The 14716-nt window shown below is 28.7% G+C and overlaps 1 protein-coding gene and 1 non-coding gene across 2 annotated transcripts; one reads left to right on the top strand and one right to left on the bottom strand.

The window, feature by feature from the left end:
• Nucleotides 1-466: 466 nt before the first annotated feature.
• Phum_PHUM189480 lies at nt 467-558 on the top strand. The gene has a single exon. It is a non-coding gene; the product is annotated as a tRNA-Ile (tRNA).
• A 3527-nt stretch (nt 559-4085) lies between these two features.
• Nucleotides 4086-5573, bottom strand: Phum_PHUM189470 (Potassium channel GORK, putative; the record flags this gene model as incomplete). Its single annotated transcript, XM_002425225.1, has 2 exons — nt 4086-5046; nt 5074-5573. The coding sequence occupies 2 exons, from the start codon at nt 5571-5573 to the stop codon at nt 4086-4088; spliced, it is 1461 nt and encodes a 486-aa protein (XP_002425270.1).
• Between the last annotated feature and the right edge of the window lie 9143 nt (nt 5574-14716).

Below are 14716 nucleotides of genomic sequence, written 5' to 3'. Positions count from 1 at the left end.
AAATAAATGTCGTTTTGTTTAAAAAAATTAATCGATAATTTATTTATCAATTAATAATCGAAACGAAATTTATTTTAAAAATGGCGGACGTTAATTAATAATAATTATACATGCTTTCGTGCGCAAAAGTAATCAAATTATTATTTTACTTAATTTTTTTAAACGTAATATTTAGAGTAATAATTAACGTTTTTAACCTTTTGTCGATAATAATAATAATGATGATGATGATGATGATTTAGGTAAATAAATTCAAAGGTTTTTTTTTTAAACGTGTACTGTGCCAAAAAAAAAAAAGGTTCGATTATTAAAAAAAAAAAAAATTTGTTTTTTGTAAAAAAAAAAAAAAAAAAAAAAAAAAAAAAGCAGAAGACAGGAAATTTTTTTTGTCCCCCCCCCCTCATTTATTACGACGTAAACAATCATCTGACAGAAAGTTGTAACGAATGAATAAGTTCATCAGATTGCCCCAGTGGCGCAATCGGTTAGCGCACGGTACTTATATGACAGTCGTCGTGAGCCATGCCGGGGTTGTGAGTTCGAGCCTCACCTGGGGCACAAAAATTTCCCAATACGTAAAAGTGGAAATTTTTTTTTTTTTTTTTATTTAATATTTACTCGCACCATTTTCCACATCCCCGCCGCAAAACCCTCCTCCACCCCTTTCCCTTCCCCCGTCGGAAAAAAAACATGATGAAACATATAAAAAAAAAACGAATTTGAAGAAGAAGCAGAAGAAGATAATCTTCTGAACGTATAAGATAAAATATTATAAATTTAACTTTTTTCTTTTTCTATTTACGTTTTAAAAACAAATGTTTGAAAATTCTTTAAGTAAAATTTAATTTCATATTTTTGAAATAGAAAACGTGACTCGAGATTTTTGATAAACCTTTTCTCTTTTAAAATTTTCTAACCCTTTCCTCTACCCCTACCCCTCCTCATCTCCCTCTCCCTTTCTCAAACCCGAACGATTATTATTATGTTCTCGTTGTTTCAAAGCACTTAAGACAAAAAAAAAAAAACAAAAAAAAAAGAAGAAACCAAAAAAAATGAAAGTAAAATCAAGATGTTTTGAAAATTTTTTAAAAATGTTATCACGACTTCCTGTTTAACCTACTACTTCCGGTTGTTATCATCATCGTAATTCGCGACAGATAAAAAAATTTTCTTTTTTTTTTTTATTAACGAATTGATTACGTTTGATAAAGTACGAATCCATTTTTTTTCCAACCACCACCACCACCACCACATCGAAACACAAACGTGACGTAAAATAAACAAATAATAATAATAATAAATTCTCCTCGGTTTTTTTTCGCGGAAGGGAGGGAGAGGAGGGGGGGGTTGTTCAATTAAACAAAAACAACCGCGACATTAAAATTTACCCGTTATTGAAATTAAAAAACATTTTATTTTTAAACATCATCATCGTGCAGAATTTTATTAATACATAAAAGTTAATTATAAATTAATTTATGGCTTTTCCTATTTAATAATAATAATAATAATAATAATAATAATATTAAAATTGAATAAACTATTAAAAACGTTTAATTATAATCTGACAAACAAAACAACAAACAAAACAAAACAAAAAAAATAAATTAGAAAATTTTTAACCTTTTCACTCGAATAATAATTTATTAAAAAAGGAGAACAAAAACAAACAAACGAAGAAACAAACAAACAAACAAATAAACCAAATATATAAATATATATACGTTTTATCATTTAGTTAAATAAAATAAAATAAAAAAATAAAAAATTACTTTTCTTTGTTGTTGTCTATTAAAATCCCGTTCGGAAAAATCGAAAAATTTACGTTACTCTCTCTCTCTCACTCTTTCTCGCTAACTATCTATCAATGTAAATATCTCTTTCTCTCTCTCTCTCTTTCTCTTTCACGTTTCCTATTTATTCTTTTCATACGTTTATATATAAATAAAACATTATTCAATTTAGTTACGATTGATTTTAAATAGAATTTTCAATTGAACGCAAAGTCGTGTGTGTGCGTGCGTGCGTGCGTGCGTGTGTGTTGAAAGGGATTTTATTTTAGTAAATTACAAAACAACATTTGTAAAGAATTAAAAGCTTAATACAATCGTTTCTATATAGAATGTCAAGAAAAATATTCAATGGCGTCGGTTTTTGTAATTTTCCTTCTGGCAAAAAAACATCATCATCATCATCATCATCATCATCATTATTATCATCGTTTTAAACTCGGTAAATTTTATCAATCTAATTTTGAGAATAATAAACCGCGTATGTGAAATTGTTGTTGTTGTTATTATTACCCACGTTATTTCTCATCTCTCTCTTTCTCTCTCCCTCTCTCTCTATCTATCTAAATATCTCTCTTTCTCTCTCTCTCTCTCTCTCTCTCTATCTATCTATCTAAATATCTCTCTTTCTCTCTTTCTCTCTCTCTCTCTCTTCTTTTTTTTTTTTAAACAAACAACATGTTCATTATTAGTAAAACACGTTTTCAGGACCGTAAAGTCGTTAAAAATTTTTTTTTTTTTTTTTTTTTTTCGAGAAAAGTGACAAAGTGACAAATCGCATTGCTTTCCCTCCCCACCCCCGTTCTAACTCTTTCCGCTGCTTTCCCTTAAACTCGACAAATTTTTTAATTTTCAATCTGTCGTCATCCATCTTTTTTTTTTTTTTTTTTTTTCGGGAAAAAGGTGTGAAATGAAAGAAGAAAAAGAAAAAAGAGAGAGAGAGAGAGAGACAGAAAGAGTAGATAAAATAATTTCAGGAAACGTTTTTAATTATAATTTAAACAACAAAAACACGTTATAATTCAAAATAAATATAAAAGAAAAAAAAAAAAACATCGGAAACGATCGAGAAAACGAGTTCAAAGGTCATGAATTTTTTTTTTTGCTGTCGTCCGACGACGACTGAGATTAATTTTTAAAATGATATATTACGGAGAAAAGACAAAACTATCAATCAACTTTTCCACTTTTTTTTCTTTCTTTCTCTGTAATCGTTTAAATAATAATTTTAAAAAAAGGTTTGAAAACCTCAAAAAAGATTTCGATTGTTTTTTTTTTACCCCCCCCCCTCCCCTCTTGTCTCCCCATTTCCCCCTCCACTCCGTACTCTCTTTTTTCCATTCGAAAAAAAAAAATGTCGAGATTTTTCCATTTTTCCATTTTTTTTTTTTTTTTTTTTTTTAAATTTTAAAAAGTCAATTAAAAAAAAATTTTCTTTTTTCATCTCGGCTTTTCCAAATCGTCTTATTATATACATATAACAAAAAAAAAAAAGTATTGCCAACAAAAAAAAAAAAAAGTTATTTTATTTAATTTTTACGTAATTTAAAAAAATAAAAAAATGAAAAAATATTGAATTCCAAAAAAAAAAAAAAAAAGTTATGGAAAATTTTTTTTCCCTTCTTTTTTTTTTTCCATGTTTATTTAAAGAATTAAAATTTTTTTCAAACATTTTTTTTATCGGGGAGTTTTCTTTCTCTTCTCTCTCTTTCCTCTCTCCCCCCTTTTCCACCCGGTTTCCTTTTACTCGTCAAAGGAATAAATAAAAAGTTTTTTTTTAAAAAAAAAAAAAATCTTTTTTATTCCGCCCCCCTTTAAATGAATGAATGAAAAAAGTAGCAAAGGTTTTGTAAATTTTTTTTTTTTGACCCCCTTCGAAAAGCGCGGGCTTTTTTTAAAATTTGAAAACTTAAACTGTTAAACCTTTAAACTATCGATAATATTTTTATTGTACTTAATTAAACAAACCGGAAATTGATCGTTCTTGATCAAACGTTTCCGCCGCGATAGCAAACGCGGTAACGGTTATCACAGGTACACTTCACAGAACAATCGGTAAAAATGACACAAAAAAAAAAAAATTTCCCGGAAATTGTTAGTATAAACACATTCCGAAAAAAAAAACCGGAAATGAAATTAAAATCATCCGACGAAATAATAATAATAATTATTATCACACGTAAAAAAAAGCGCGCGCGCCGTCGGCAAACGGTCGAAAAAAATTTTTTTTTTTCGTCGATATTTTCTCCCAACTTTCTCGCGCGTTTTCACGCGATTCGCAAACTTTTTTTTTTTTCACGCTTCGACTTCCAAATTATTTTCCGGTTCGTAAATGATTTTTTTTTGAATTTTCTCAAACAAATAGGGATAGTGTTTCATAATATCTAAAAAATCATCGTGATGTAAAATGTAAACTTCGGCAACTTCGACGGATATCGCGTAACTTCCGGTTGTGGAAAGACCCAAAATGAAATTTCTACCGTTAAATGAAGTTCCGTCGCCGAAATGATATAATTCCACGTGTTTTGACGAATACAATGCCACGGTTCCGGTGTGTACGAAAAACATTTTCAAAACGGTTTCGAATTTTTTCATGACGACTTCGTTGGGCAAATGTAATTGATATTTCATGCATTCCGCCATTCTCCTCAGGACGAACGTCGGCAAATTTTCAAATGCGTAATAATGTTTCAATAGCGGCAAACATATGTGAAAAAAAATGTCGGCTTTAAACGAATCCGGTATGTAATCGAATATTTCATCTTCTCTATATCCCTTATTCTCGGATATTATTTGATAGTATAAAAGAGTTTTGATTTCCAGCGTTCTCGACAAGTGTCTCGTTTTTTCGAACGTCAAAACTTTACTTTCAATGTCTAGAAATTTTTCCTTGGACGATAATTTCGTTAGAATGTACTCCATGAAATACGACATGAATATTATGTTGGCGAAAAAATCAAACACCAACAAATCGATGCGGAAAAGTACTTTTTCATCTTCGAAATATTTTTCCACGTACAGTGCGACGAGTAAAAGATCGAGAAAAGCATCGACGTAGTGTCTCAAATTGTTGATGATGATTTCGAAAATTTCCGAGGGTAGATCAACGGCTATGTAATCGAAATCGATTCTGTTATCGGATACCGTCAGTATTGAATTTATGTTCGTTGCGAAGAGAAGCAATATCATGAAACCGAACGTCGAACTCACCAAATTCGTCAGATAAACGTTCCACATCATTATTTTCGAGACTTGACTCAAATGTTTTAAAAAAGTAAAATACTGGAGGTACGTGAATTGCGGACATAGAAACAATAGCACGAGACATTCTTCCGTGAATTCCTTACATATCGGCGAGAGTTTTATGACGACTTCGAACGGAAACGATGATATCATTTCAACGGTGAAAAATGTCAGGAGGTATCTTTTGATTATCTTCCGAGGTTCGAGTATTGCGATTTCCGTCGTCTTGTCGATGTATCCGGTCACGAAACTCATTACTATGTCGACGTAATTGACGAATGAAAACATCAAACGTAAAAAATAATTCGACCAATGTTCCAACGGGAGTGCGGGAGTCGCGATCGATAACGTGTACAATTCGATGACGATGATAATGATGATCACTTTTTGAAACGTCACGCGAAAATGACTGTAGGGATGTATTATGTAGGGGAAAAATGTTCTCTGTACGAATTTTTCATATTCTAAAATCGTATTGTTTCTCGTCACGATTCCCGGATACACGTTCGCACTTTCCGCGTAAAAATATTTACGTTTCATTTTGTACCCGGCGACGGGTTATTATGTGATACTCGTCACGGGGGTAAATACATGGCGAATGCGAATACCATGCTTTCTAGCAGACGATAAATTGATACGATCGGTGTAAAAGTGTATACTAAATAAAATCGCGGAGGTTTTTTTTTTTTTTTTTTTTTTTAAAGAGCGCAAAAAAAAACAATCCATAGAGTAAAAAAATTTGAAAACTCCGAGAGAGAGAGAGAGAGAACGCACATCGTGTGTGTTTGTGTGTCGTATAAGTTATCGTGGGAATAAAAAATTTCCGTCTATGAAATACAAAAAAAAAAAAAAATGGGGGAAAAAAACGTGCAATTATGATTAAAAAAACGCCGGGGAAAAAGAATAAAAAAAAAAAAAAGTAAGAAGAAAAAAATTATTTATCGCGCGGAAAAAGAAAAGTTTTTTTTTTTTTCTTTTAAATTGAGTAAAATTTTATGTTTAATAAAGTAAAAGGATAAAAAAAAAAAAAAGAAAAAAAAAATTCTTCGTCTGAAAGTCACAAAATGAAACCGTCATTAGGAGCCGTAAGAAGAAGAAGAAGAAGATAAGAAAAAGGAAAGAAAGATTATGAAAAAAAAAAAAAAAAAAAAAAGATGAAAAAAAATTTTTTTCTTTATTATTTCCCTTCCCTCCCCTCTCCCTCCCCCTTCCTCCTCCTCCTCCTCCCCCAGAAGAATCGCGGTGAAAAAAAAAATAATAATACTAGTAGTAAAAAAAAAACTGTTTCCGGTTTAAATAATAATTGAATCCACCTATACCAATTTTAACGCGAAAAAAATTTTTAATAAAATAAAAAAATAAATAAATAAATAAATTATGTATTTTCCTTATCATTCTTATCACTACTATCATTATTAATATTACTTTTATAGTATTTATAAATAAATAAAATCGAATTCAAATTCGACATAATTTTTTAGAGAGAGAGAGAGAGAGAAATTTTTTTACGGTCAAAAATATATTCGGAACACGAAACAATTGGAGCAAAAAAAAACGGACGAGTGTCCGTGTGTGTGGGTGTGCGTGCGTGCCCGCCCCCTCCTTCCTCTCCCCAAGGATAATTTAAAATGAATGTAGTGTAAAATATTTTTTTTTAAAAAAGTAATGATGTGAAAAGGACTCGAAGTAAATGAGGTGCGTTAAATAAAAGAAGGGGGGAAAAAAAACGTTAAAAGAAATAAAAACCGAAAAGAAACAAAAAAAGAAAATTATTAAAATAATTGATGAGTGAGACTTTTTCTTAATAATAATAATAATAATAAAATTGTTTATGCGAGCGAGTGAGAAAGAGAGAGAGAGAGAGAGAGAGTGAATGTTTGTTGGTCAGTTCAGTTAAAATCGTTCAGGTATCACACGAATGTTTTAGATTTTCACGGAAGAACCTTCTTTCCCCCCAGGGGGGAAATTCCCTCTCTCTTATTATTATTATCCCGAAAATCGATCCCTCGAACGTATTTTTTTTTTTTTTTTTTTTAAATTAAAATCTGGAACCCTGGAAAAAAACAAATCAAGAAAACTGGAAAAAAAAATACAGAGAAAAGAGAAAAATTCAAAGTTTTAAATCACGATTTTTTGACTATAGCAAAAGGATTACATTAAAAAAAAAAAAAAAAAAAAGAAAGAGAGAGAGAATTATATTAGAAAAAAATGATAAAGAGAGAGAGAGAGAGAGAGAGAGAGAGAGAGAAAGAGAGAGAGGGGGGAAAAAGAATCGATATTCAAATGATATCTACATATTAAAAAAAAAAAAAGAAAAAAAAACTTTTCCAAGAGATGATTCCTCATATATTTTCATTTAATTCTTTTCGCGGGTTTTTATTTTTTTTTTTTTAAACGATAGCAAATTTTATTCGTCCTTTTATTTGCGTCTAATTAAGTGTCTTTTACATAAAAAAAATTTTCCTAACATCATTAACAAAACAACAAAAAAAAACCCGATAAACATCTCAGCGTTAAAACAGGCTGACAACCTAAAAAAAAAAAAAAAAATTTTTTTCTTTTTCTTTCCCAATTAATGAAAAATTCACGAAAACGAATTCTTTTGTTTTTGTTTTTTTTCCTTATCTGATAATGATGATGATGATGATGATGATGATGACGATGATAATAATAATAATAATAATAATAATTTTTATTATAAAAAATTTTAGATACGACGACGTTCTTAAAAATTTTTTTTTTGTTTAATAAAAATAAAAACGGAAAAACCTCTTAACGATGCATATTTTTATTATTAATAATAATAATAATAATTAAATTAACGGAAAAGACAACAACAACGAGGAGGGGGGAGGAGAAGAGGGGAATGGAAGAAAAGATTTTCTCGCCCGGAAAATTTTTCCATCGTCAAATGACACGATGGAATTTTATTTTAAAAAAAAAATAAAAAATAAAGAAACAATTTTAATTGGTTGTTAAGAAACAACTCCAGCAAAAAAAAAAAGAAAAATCCCCTCGCGAGGTTTTTTTTTTTTTTTTTTGCTGGAATTTAAAATTCGACGGCCTGGAAAAATATTCGCGTTTATTTTTTTTTTATTTTTATTTTTTTGGAGAAAATTTTCATGTTGTCGGTTAACTATCCAAAAGCAAAACCAAAAGCAAAAGCAAAAAAAAATGTTTTGCGAAAAAGGTTAAAAAAAAAAAAAATTTTTTTTTTTTTTTACAACGAACTAACTTTTAAGCGAATGCAAATGTAAAAAAAAAAATATATTCATGATTTAAATTTCTTTTTTTTTTACTACTCTTTTCTCGAAAGGAAAATCGTTTTTGAAAAGTTGAATTTTCTTTTTTGTGAAAAAAATTATTATTATTATTTTTTCGGGAAAATTCTAGAAAAAGGGCAAAAACCCTTTTTTGAAAATTTTTCTTTTTTTTTATTTCTTTTACATTATTTTATTCGGATGGATTGCGGTGGTGGTGATGGTGGTGGTATAATTAAAACAAAAGAGTTTTAAAAATAAAAAAAAAATTTTTTTTCGTGGTTTTAGAAAGAGAGAGAGAGAGAGAAAAATGGAAGAAACAAAAAAGTGTCAAAAGACAAATTTCAATTTTTTTTTTTTTTCTTTTTTTCTTATTATTATAGAAAATTATAAAAAAAGTTTTAAAAGTAATAAATAACGTTCAAATTTCAAAATCGATAAATAATTCTAATAATAAATTTTTGTTTTCTTATTTTTCTTTCTCTCTTTCTTCATCTTTTTCCCTTTCTCTCATTCCCTTTTACTTTCTCTCTCTCCCTCCCCTTTTCCGTACCATATTCCCTCCCATTTTTTTTTTCTTCTAAACAATTTTTTTCTTTTTTTTATTAAATTTCTCTGCTGTCCTTTTTCCTGTCGACAGAAAAAAATGACACATCATTCATTCCCTTTTTTCATTCATTCACTCATTCATTCATTCATTCATTCATTTTGTCGTCTTTTAAAAAATTAAAAAAATATAAATTGAATTAAAAAGTTTGAAAATTTCTCGAAAATACAAAAGAAATTAACATCGACTCGCTTTTCGACGATTTAAAAAAAAAAAAAAAAAAAAAAAAAAAAAAAACTACTCGAAGGCTAGGTACAGAGGCTGTTTCAAGGGCGGGGATTTTGGGATTGGATTTTCCACGTTGACTAAGCGTCCGCTAGGGGTGCACTTTCAACTTGGATACCTTGGGGAAACCCGAGGGAAATATCGACCTAAAAGTCACCGAGTTGAGAGTCGTGGGTTCAAATCTTGGAAGTGGGAGTTCAATATCAGCTCGTCTTAACAAGTACAGACCTGTACCTGAATAAGAGGATAAGTGACCTAGCATCCTTTCGAGGCATTGGAAATGCACCAACTTTTGTTTCGTGTGCGTGAGTCTGGGCACTTGATCGAAAATAGGGAAAATGTGAGAGAACAATCGCGATCCCGGACATCTCTCTCTCTCTCAACTGGAAAACTCACAGGCTTTGTGTAAGAGGCAAGAACGATAGGAAACGATCCGAAGGGTAAAAAGGGGAAGTACCGGGATCTTCCTCATGTGGGATTCCCACTTTCGCGAGTGCGGACCTGATAGTTCTGGTTCGAGAGAGGATTGAAACTACTTTGCAGGATGTACTCCCACGAGCGCCCCTCCCTCCGGAAAATTCTCCAGGGTTAACAATTAAAAAAAAAAAAAAAAGAAAATCCTTTTGTTTCTTATACCAATAACAATTTTATCTATTAAATGAAGATTAAAAACCGTCTGGAAAAATTTAACTGGAGAATAATTTAAACTTTTTATAAAAGTATTATTTTTGTTTAAAAAAAAGAAGAGTAAAGAAGAAGAAATTTTGTTTAAATTCCATCCGCAAGTTTTACATTCCAAATAATAATAATAATAATAATAATAATAATAATAATAAAGATTTAACGACGCCAATTTTTTTTTTTTTTTACTCCCTCCCCTTAAAACCTATAAAAAATATATCCCTGAATAATTTTTATAGTATAAAACTATAAATTATAGTTTGAATGAAAAAGAACGAAAAAACGAAAGATGATCATTATAGTTCGATAATGATCGAATAAATTTAAATATTTTTAAAAAAATTGTGGAGAGTCAGTTAGTCATTTTTTCATTGGTGGAAAAAAAAAAAGAAAAAGGTTTAAAATAATCGAAAACTGGAAACGGAAACTGGAGCAGAAAAAGAAAGAAAAAACCGCGTTAAGTTTTTTTTTTTTGTTTTCTATAAAGTAATGTAAAGTTTAAAAAAAAAAAAAAATAGAATATTTTCGAACGTTACACAATAATAATAATAATAATAATAATAATAATAATAATAATAATAATAATAATATATTAATAAAATATGAATTGCCTTAGTAAAAACTTGTGAAGAGTTTTCCCAAATGTAATAAAAAAATATTTTCTCGTTACTGCGTATATTTTACAATTCTAAAATTATGGAAACAATATTTCTGAGGGAAAGAAAAAAACACACACGCAAACAATATTATCGTGTTTGTCTGTCTGTTTGTTTGTTTGTCTGTTGTTTGTTCTTATTCCTGTACTTGTCTTCCCTTATACAAAAAAAAAAATTCCAAAACGTTTTCGTCTTTTTCAATTCCTCCTCTCTCTCTCTCTCTCGTTTGTTTTATAATATTAAATTATTACGTCATTAATTAAAATTATTATTATTATTATTATTATTATTATTATTACCGTATTGAGAATTAATAAATATTGAATATAAATTTATTGTTATTATTATTATTAGGAAAACGTCATTTTTGTCACTTTTTTTTTCCCCGCAATCCAATTTCATCACGAGCAACGTGAAAACAAACAAAACAAAATGGCGTCTCTGTCTCTCTCTCCCTCCGTAATTCCGAGAGAGACAGAGAGAGAGATAAATAAAAGAAAATTAATTTTTTATAGACGAACGAACTATTTTGTCAGTTATGAAAACGAGTTATGTAAACGTTTATCAACAACCGACGAAAATCATTCATTCAACGTGAAATACGCAAAAATTTATTTTAAATAATTTTAAATTTTGAAATTTTAAATTCAAACTCTCCCTTAACATCTGTTTGTTTCACGTTAATTTTAATAATAATAATAATAATAATAATAATAATAATAATAATAATAACGGCGGGTGCGATCATCATCATCATCGTCATTTACCACGCTCTATTTCTTTGATATGACGTCATCATTTTAATGTATTTATGATAATAATAATAATTAATTTATATATATAAATAAAAGAAACGAATGGAAATAGGTAAATTGTTAAGTCTTTTGATAATTTAACCTTTTACCTTTCGTTTAACCTTTGACTCATCAAATATTTACTTTTTTTTCTCTCTCTCTCGCTCTTTGATATACGTTTAAGACTAATTAATGATTACAAAATCGACCGTTTGATTACTGCCTACTAAATTTAACGGTTTTTTTTTCCTTTTTAAGTGGCGATTTCGTGCATCGTTGAACGAGGGAGGGAGGGAGAGAGAGAAAGGGGAAAGGGGAGTCAAGATAAAGAGCTGGAGAAAAAAGAGGGATTGAAACGAGACGTATTGTAATAATTTTATTTTACCCCGAGGATTCCCAGGTACGCAAAACAGTTTGTTTTTTTTTTTTTTTTTTAAGAAAATAAAAAAAAGGAAAAAAAAGGGGAGGCGATGAGTGATGGGGGTGAAAAAAATTGAAAGAAACTTACCCGCGTTTACGGCGTCAGCAACGGTCGAGAAAAAAAGCTGAATTATAAAAATAAAATGTATGAGCATCTGAAATGAAAACAAATTTAGTTAATTAAAAAAAAAAAAAAAAAAATGACGAAGGAAAAGAATAGAAAGAGAGAAAGAGAGAGAGAGAGAGAGAGAGAGAGAGAGAAAGAGAGAAATTAATTAATAAAAATGTAAAAGTTTTTTTTTTTTTTCTCTCTCTCTCTCTCTCTCGTAAATGAAAACCTTAAAAGGTTCGAAACGTTTAAAAAGGTTTAAATAGTTTGTTACGTGCAAAAAAAAAAATATAAATTATTATTATTAATAAAAAAAGAGGGAATTTACCCCTTCCTCCTTTCTCCACCTCTCTCTCTCTCTCTCTCTCTCTCTCTCTTTTACTCTTATTTAGTTAAACTAAAAAATTAATTACGATTAATTTTTAATATTTAACAAAAAAAAAAAAAAAAAGGAAAAAAATTTATCGTAATAAAATTTCCGGTTACGGTTTTCTGCCGGATTCGTTATATTTTTTTTTTAAACATTTTTTAACGGTTTTTTTTTTTATTCTTCTCCCACGTTTAACATTATTTATTTCACGTACTAGCACTCTTTTTCCGTTCTAATATATCTTTTATTATTAAAAATTAATATTATTATTATTAAATTACGGTTACGACAAAGATATTTAAAAAAAAAAAAAACTCAAAGACCGAGCGATCAACCAATCGGATTAAATCGGGTTAATTTTTTCTTTTTTGTTGTTGGTGTTGTTCGCAAGTTAAACATAAAAATCAAGTTTTTTTTACGAATCCAAATAATAAAATTGAAATAAAAAAAAAAAAAGTAAACAAAAAAATTTTTAAATTAATTTCTTTTGTATAAATAACAATAAATGAAAGAAATTGAAAAAAAAATTTCTTTTCTCTCTCTTTCTTCTAACTGTCTCTCTCTCTCTCTCTTTCTTCTGTCTCTCTCTCTATCTCTCTTTCTTCTAACTGTCTCTCTCTCTCTCTCTCTCTCTCTCTTTCTTCTAACTGTCTCTCTCTCTCTCTCTCTCTCTTTCTTCTAACTGTCTCTCTCTCTCTCTCTTTCTTCTAACTGTCTCTCTCTCTCTCTCTCTTCTATTCTGTGTAAAGTGTAAAGTTGTGATAATAAATTTAAATACGATAGGGAAAAAAAAATTTTTTTCTTTTTTTCTATTTTTCCTCTTCCTCTTTTCTTTCGGCGTGTTTTAATTTTTTTTTTTTGGGGGGGGGACGGGAAGGGTCTTTTCAACGTTTCCCATTCTTTTTTAAAATCAAAAAGTACTGCTGCTGCTGTTGCTGTTGTCGACTTTAACAAAAAAAAAAAAAAAAAATGTTTTTTGTTTGAAAAAAAAAAAGAAAAGGTCAAGAGTGTTTTTTTTTTTCATTTCGCTAAAAAAAGAAAAATATAATGAATGGAAAACTTTCTCTCTTTCTCTCTCTCTCTCTCTCTCTCTTTTTCTCTCTTCCTCTTCCCATACTGATCATTTGTATGCGTGTTTTAATTATTCATTTTAAAATTTAAAAAAATTTTTTTTTTTTTTTTAGTTTTTTGTCTTACGTCAAAATGTTTAAACAAAAAAAAAAACCCCCGGAAAGAATTTAATATTTTTTTTTCTTTTTTATTCTTGATTCGTCCCTGTTTTACATACAATATATATTCATACGAAAATATTTTTAATGCTTTTTCCATCAATCACGTAAAAATCAAAAAAAAAAAAAAAAAAAAAATCAAAAAAAAAAGAAAAAAAATTTTTTTTTTGTTATTTATATCTGTCTTGCGACTGACGTTTCATGAAAAATTTATTTCTTTTATTTTTTTATTTTTTTTTAACGATTCACGCTGTAAAACTGACTCACCTACACAAAACCACGCAAAACTACAAACACGAAAAAAAAAAAAAATCTGTTTGTTTGTTTGTTGGTTTAAAAATAATGTTTAACTTATTGTTATAAAATTATTATTTATTTTTACAAATCGTAAAAGGAAAGGAAAGAAAAACAAACAACGATGACCTTGAAAAACAAAACAACAACCAGAAATTAAAGAACAGTGATCTTGAATGATGATGATGATAATAATAATAATATAATAATAATAATAATTATGATAAAATTGTGGGTGTTGTTATTTTTTGTTCGTATGATGAATGAAAAAAAAAAAAAAATTTTCCAGTCAGGAATTGTGACGACGACGACGACGACAGCCATAATAATAATAATAATAATAATAATAATAATAAAAACAATAAATCCCGGGGTCGATTCATTTGATGAGATTTCTTTTTTTAAAACCCTTTTATAATAATAATAATAATGATTTTATGGTTGAACCATGTTTTCGGTGACTATACGAATACATATAGATTAAATCTCTCGATGAAATTTAATTTGACTTTATACGGTCCTGAGGTTTTATTTGTTTTTGCTAAAAACATACACATATACATATTTTGTAAGCTAAATGATATTCCGGGAATTAAATTTCACTGCCAAAAACAAAATATAATAATAATAATAATAACAATAAAAACATTTAACGACAAACACCTCCGCAAAAGTTTGTTTGAAACAAACAACCACCCACCCAAAAAAAAAAAAAAAAAAAATCGAAGGGAAACTTAAATAAAACTGGAATTTTTTTTTCTATCTATCTCTCTATCTCTATCTATCTATCTCTCTCTCTCTCTCTCTCTCTCTCTCTCTCTCTCTCTCTCTCTTTTTTTTTTTGTTTGTTTGTTTGGAGCCATTATCGCATGGATTTAAATAAATTTTCCATCGTCGCATTCGTATTTTTGGGGGAAATAAAAAATAAAATAAAAACCGTCGGAAAAGTCAAAAAAAAAAAAAAAAAGAAAAATCGATGGTGAATATGACGGCATGTTATTACTATTATTATCATTATTATTATTATTATCATTATCA

The sequence above is a fragment of the Pediculus humanus genome, genomic scaffold (assembly GCF_000006295.1).
Source record: "Pediculus humanus corporis 1103172107540 genomic scaffold, whole genome shotgun sequence".
Lineage (NCBI taxonomy): Eukaryota > Metazoa > Arthropoda > Insecta > Psocodea > Pediculidae > Pediculus > Pediculus humanus.
The sequence above is the reverse complement of the archived record's forward strand: the minus strand, read 5'-3'. Positions and strand labels throughout refer to the sequence as shown.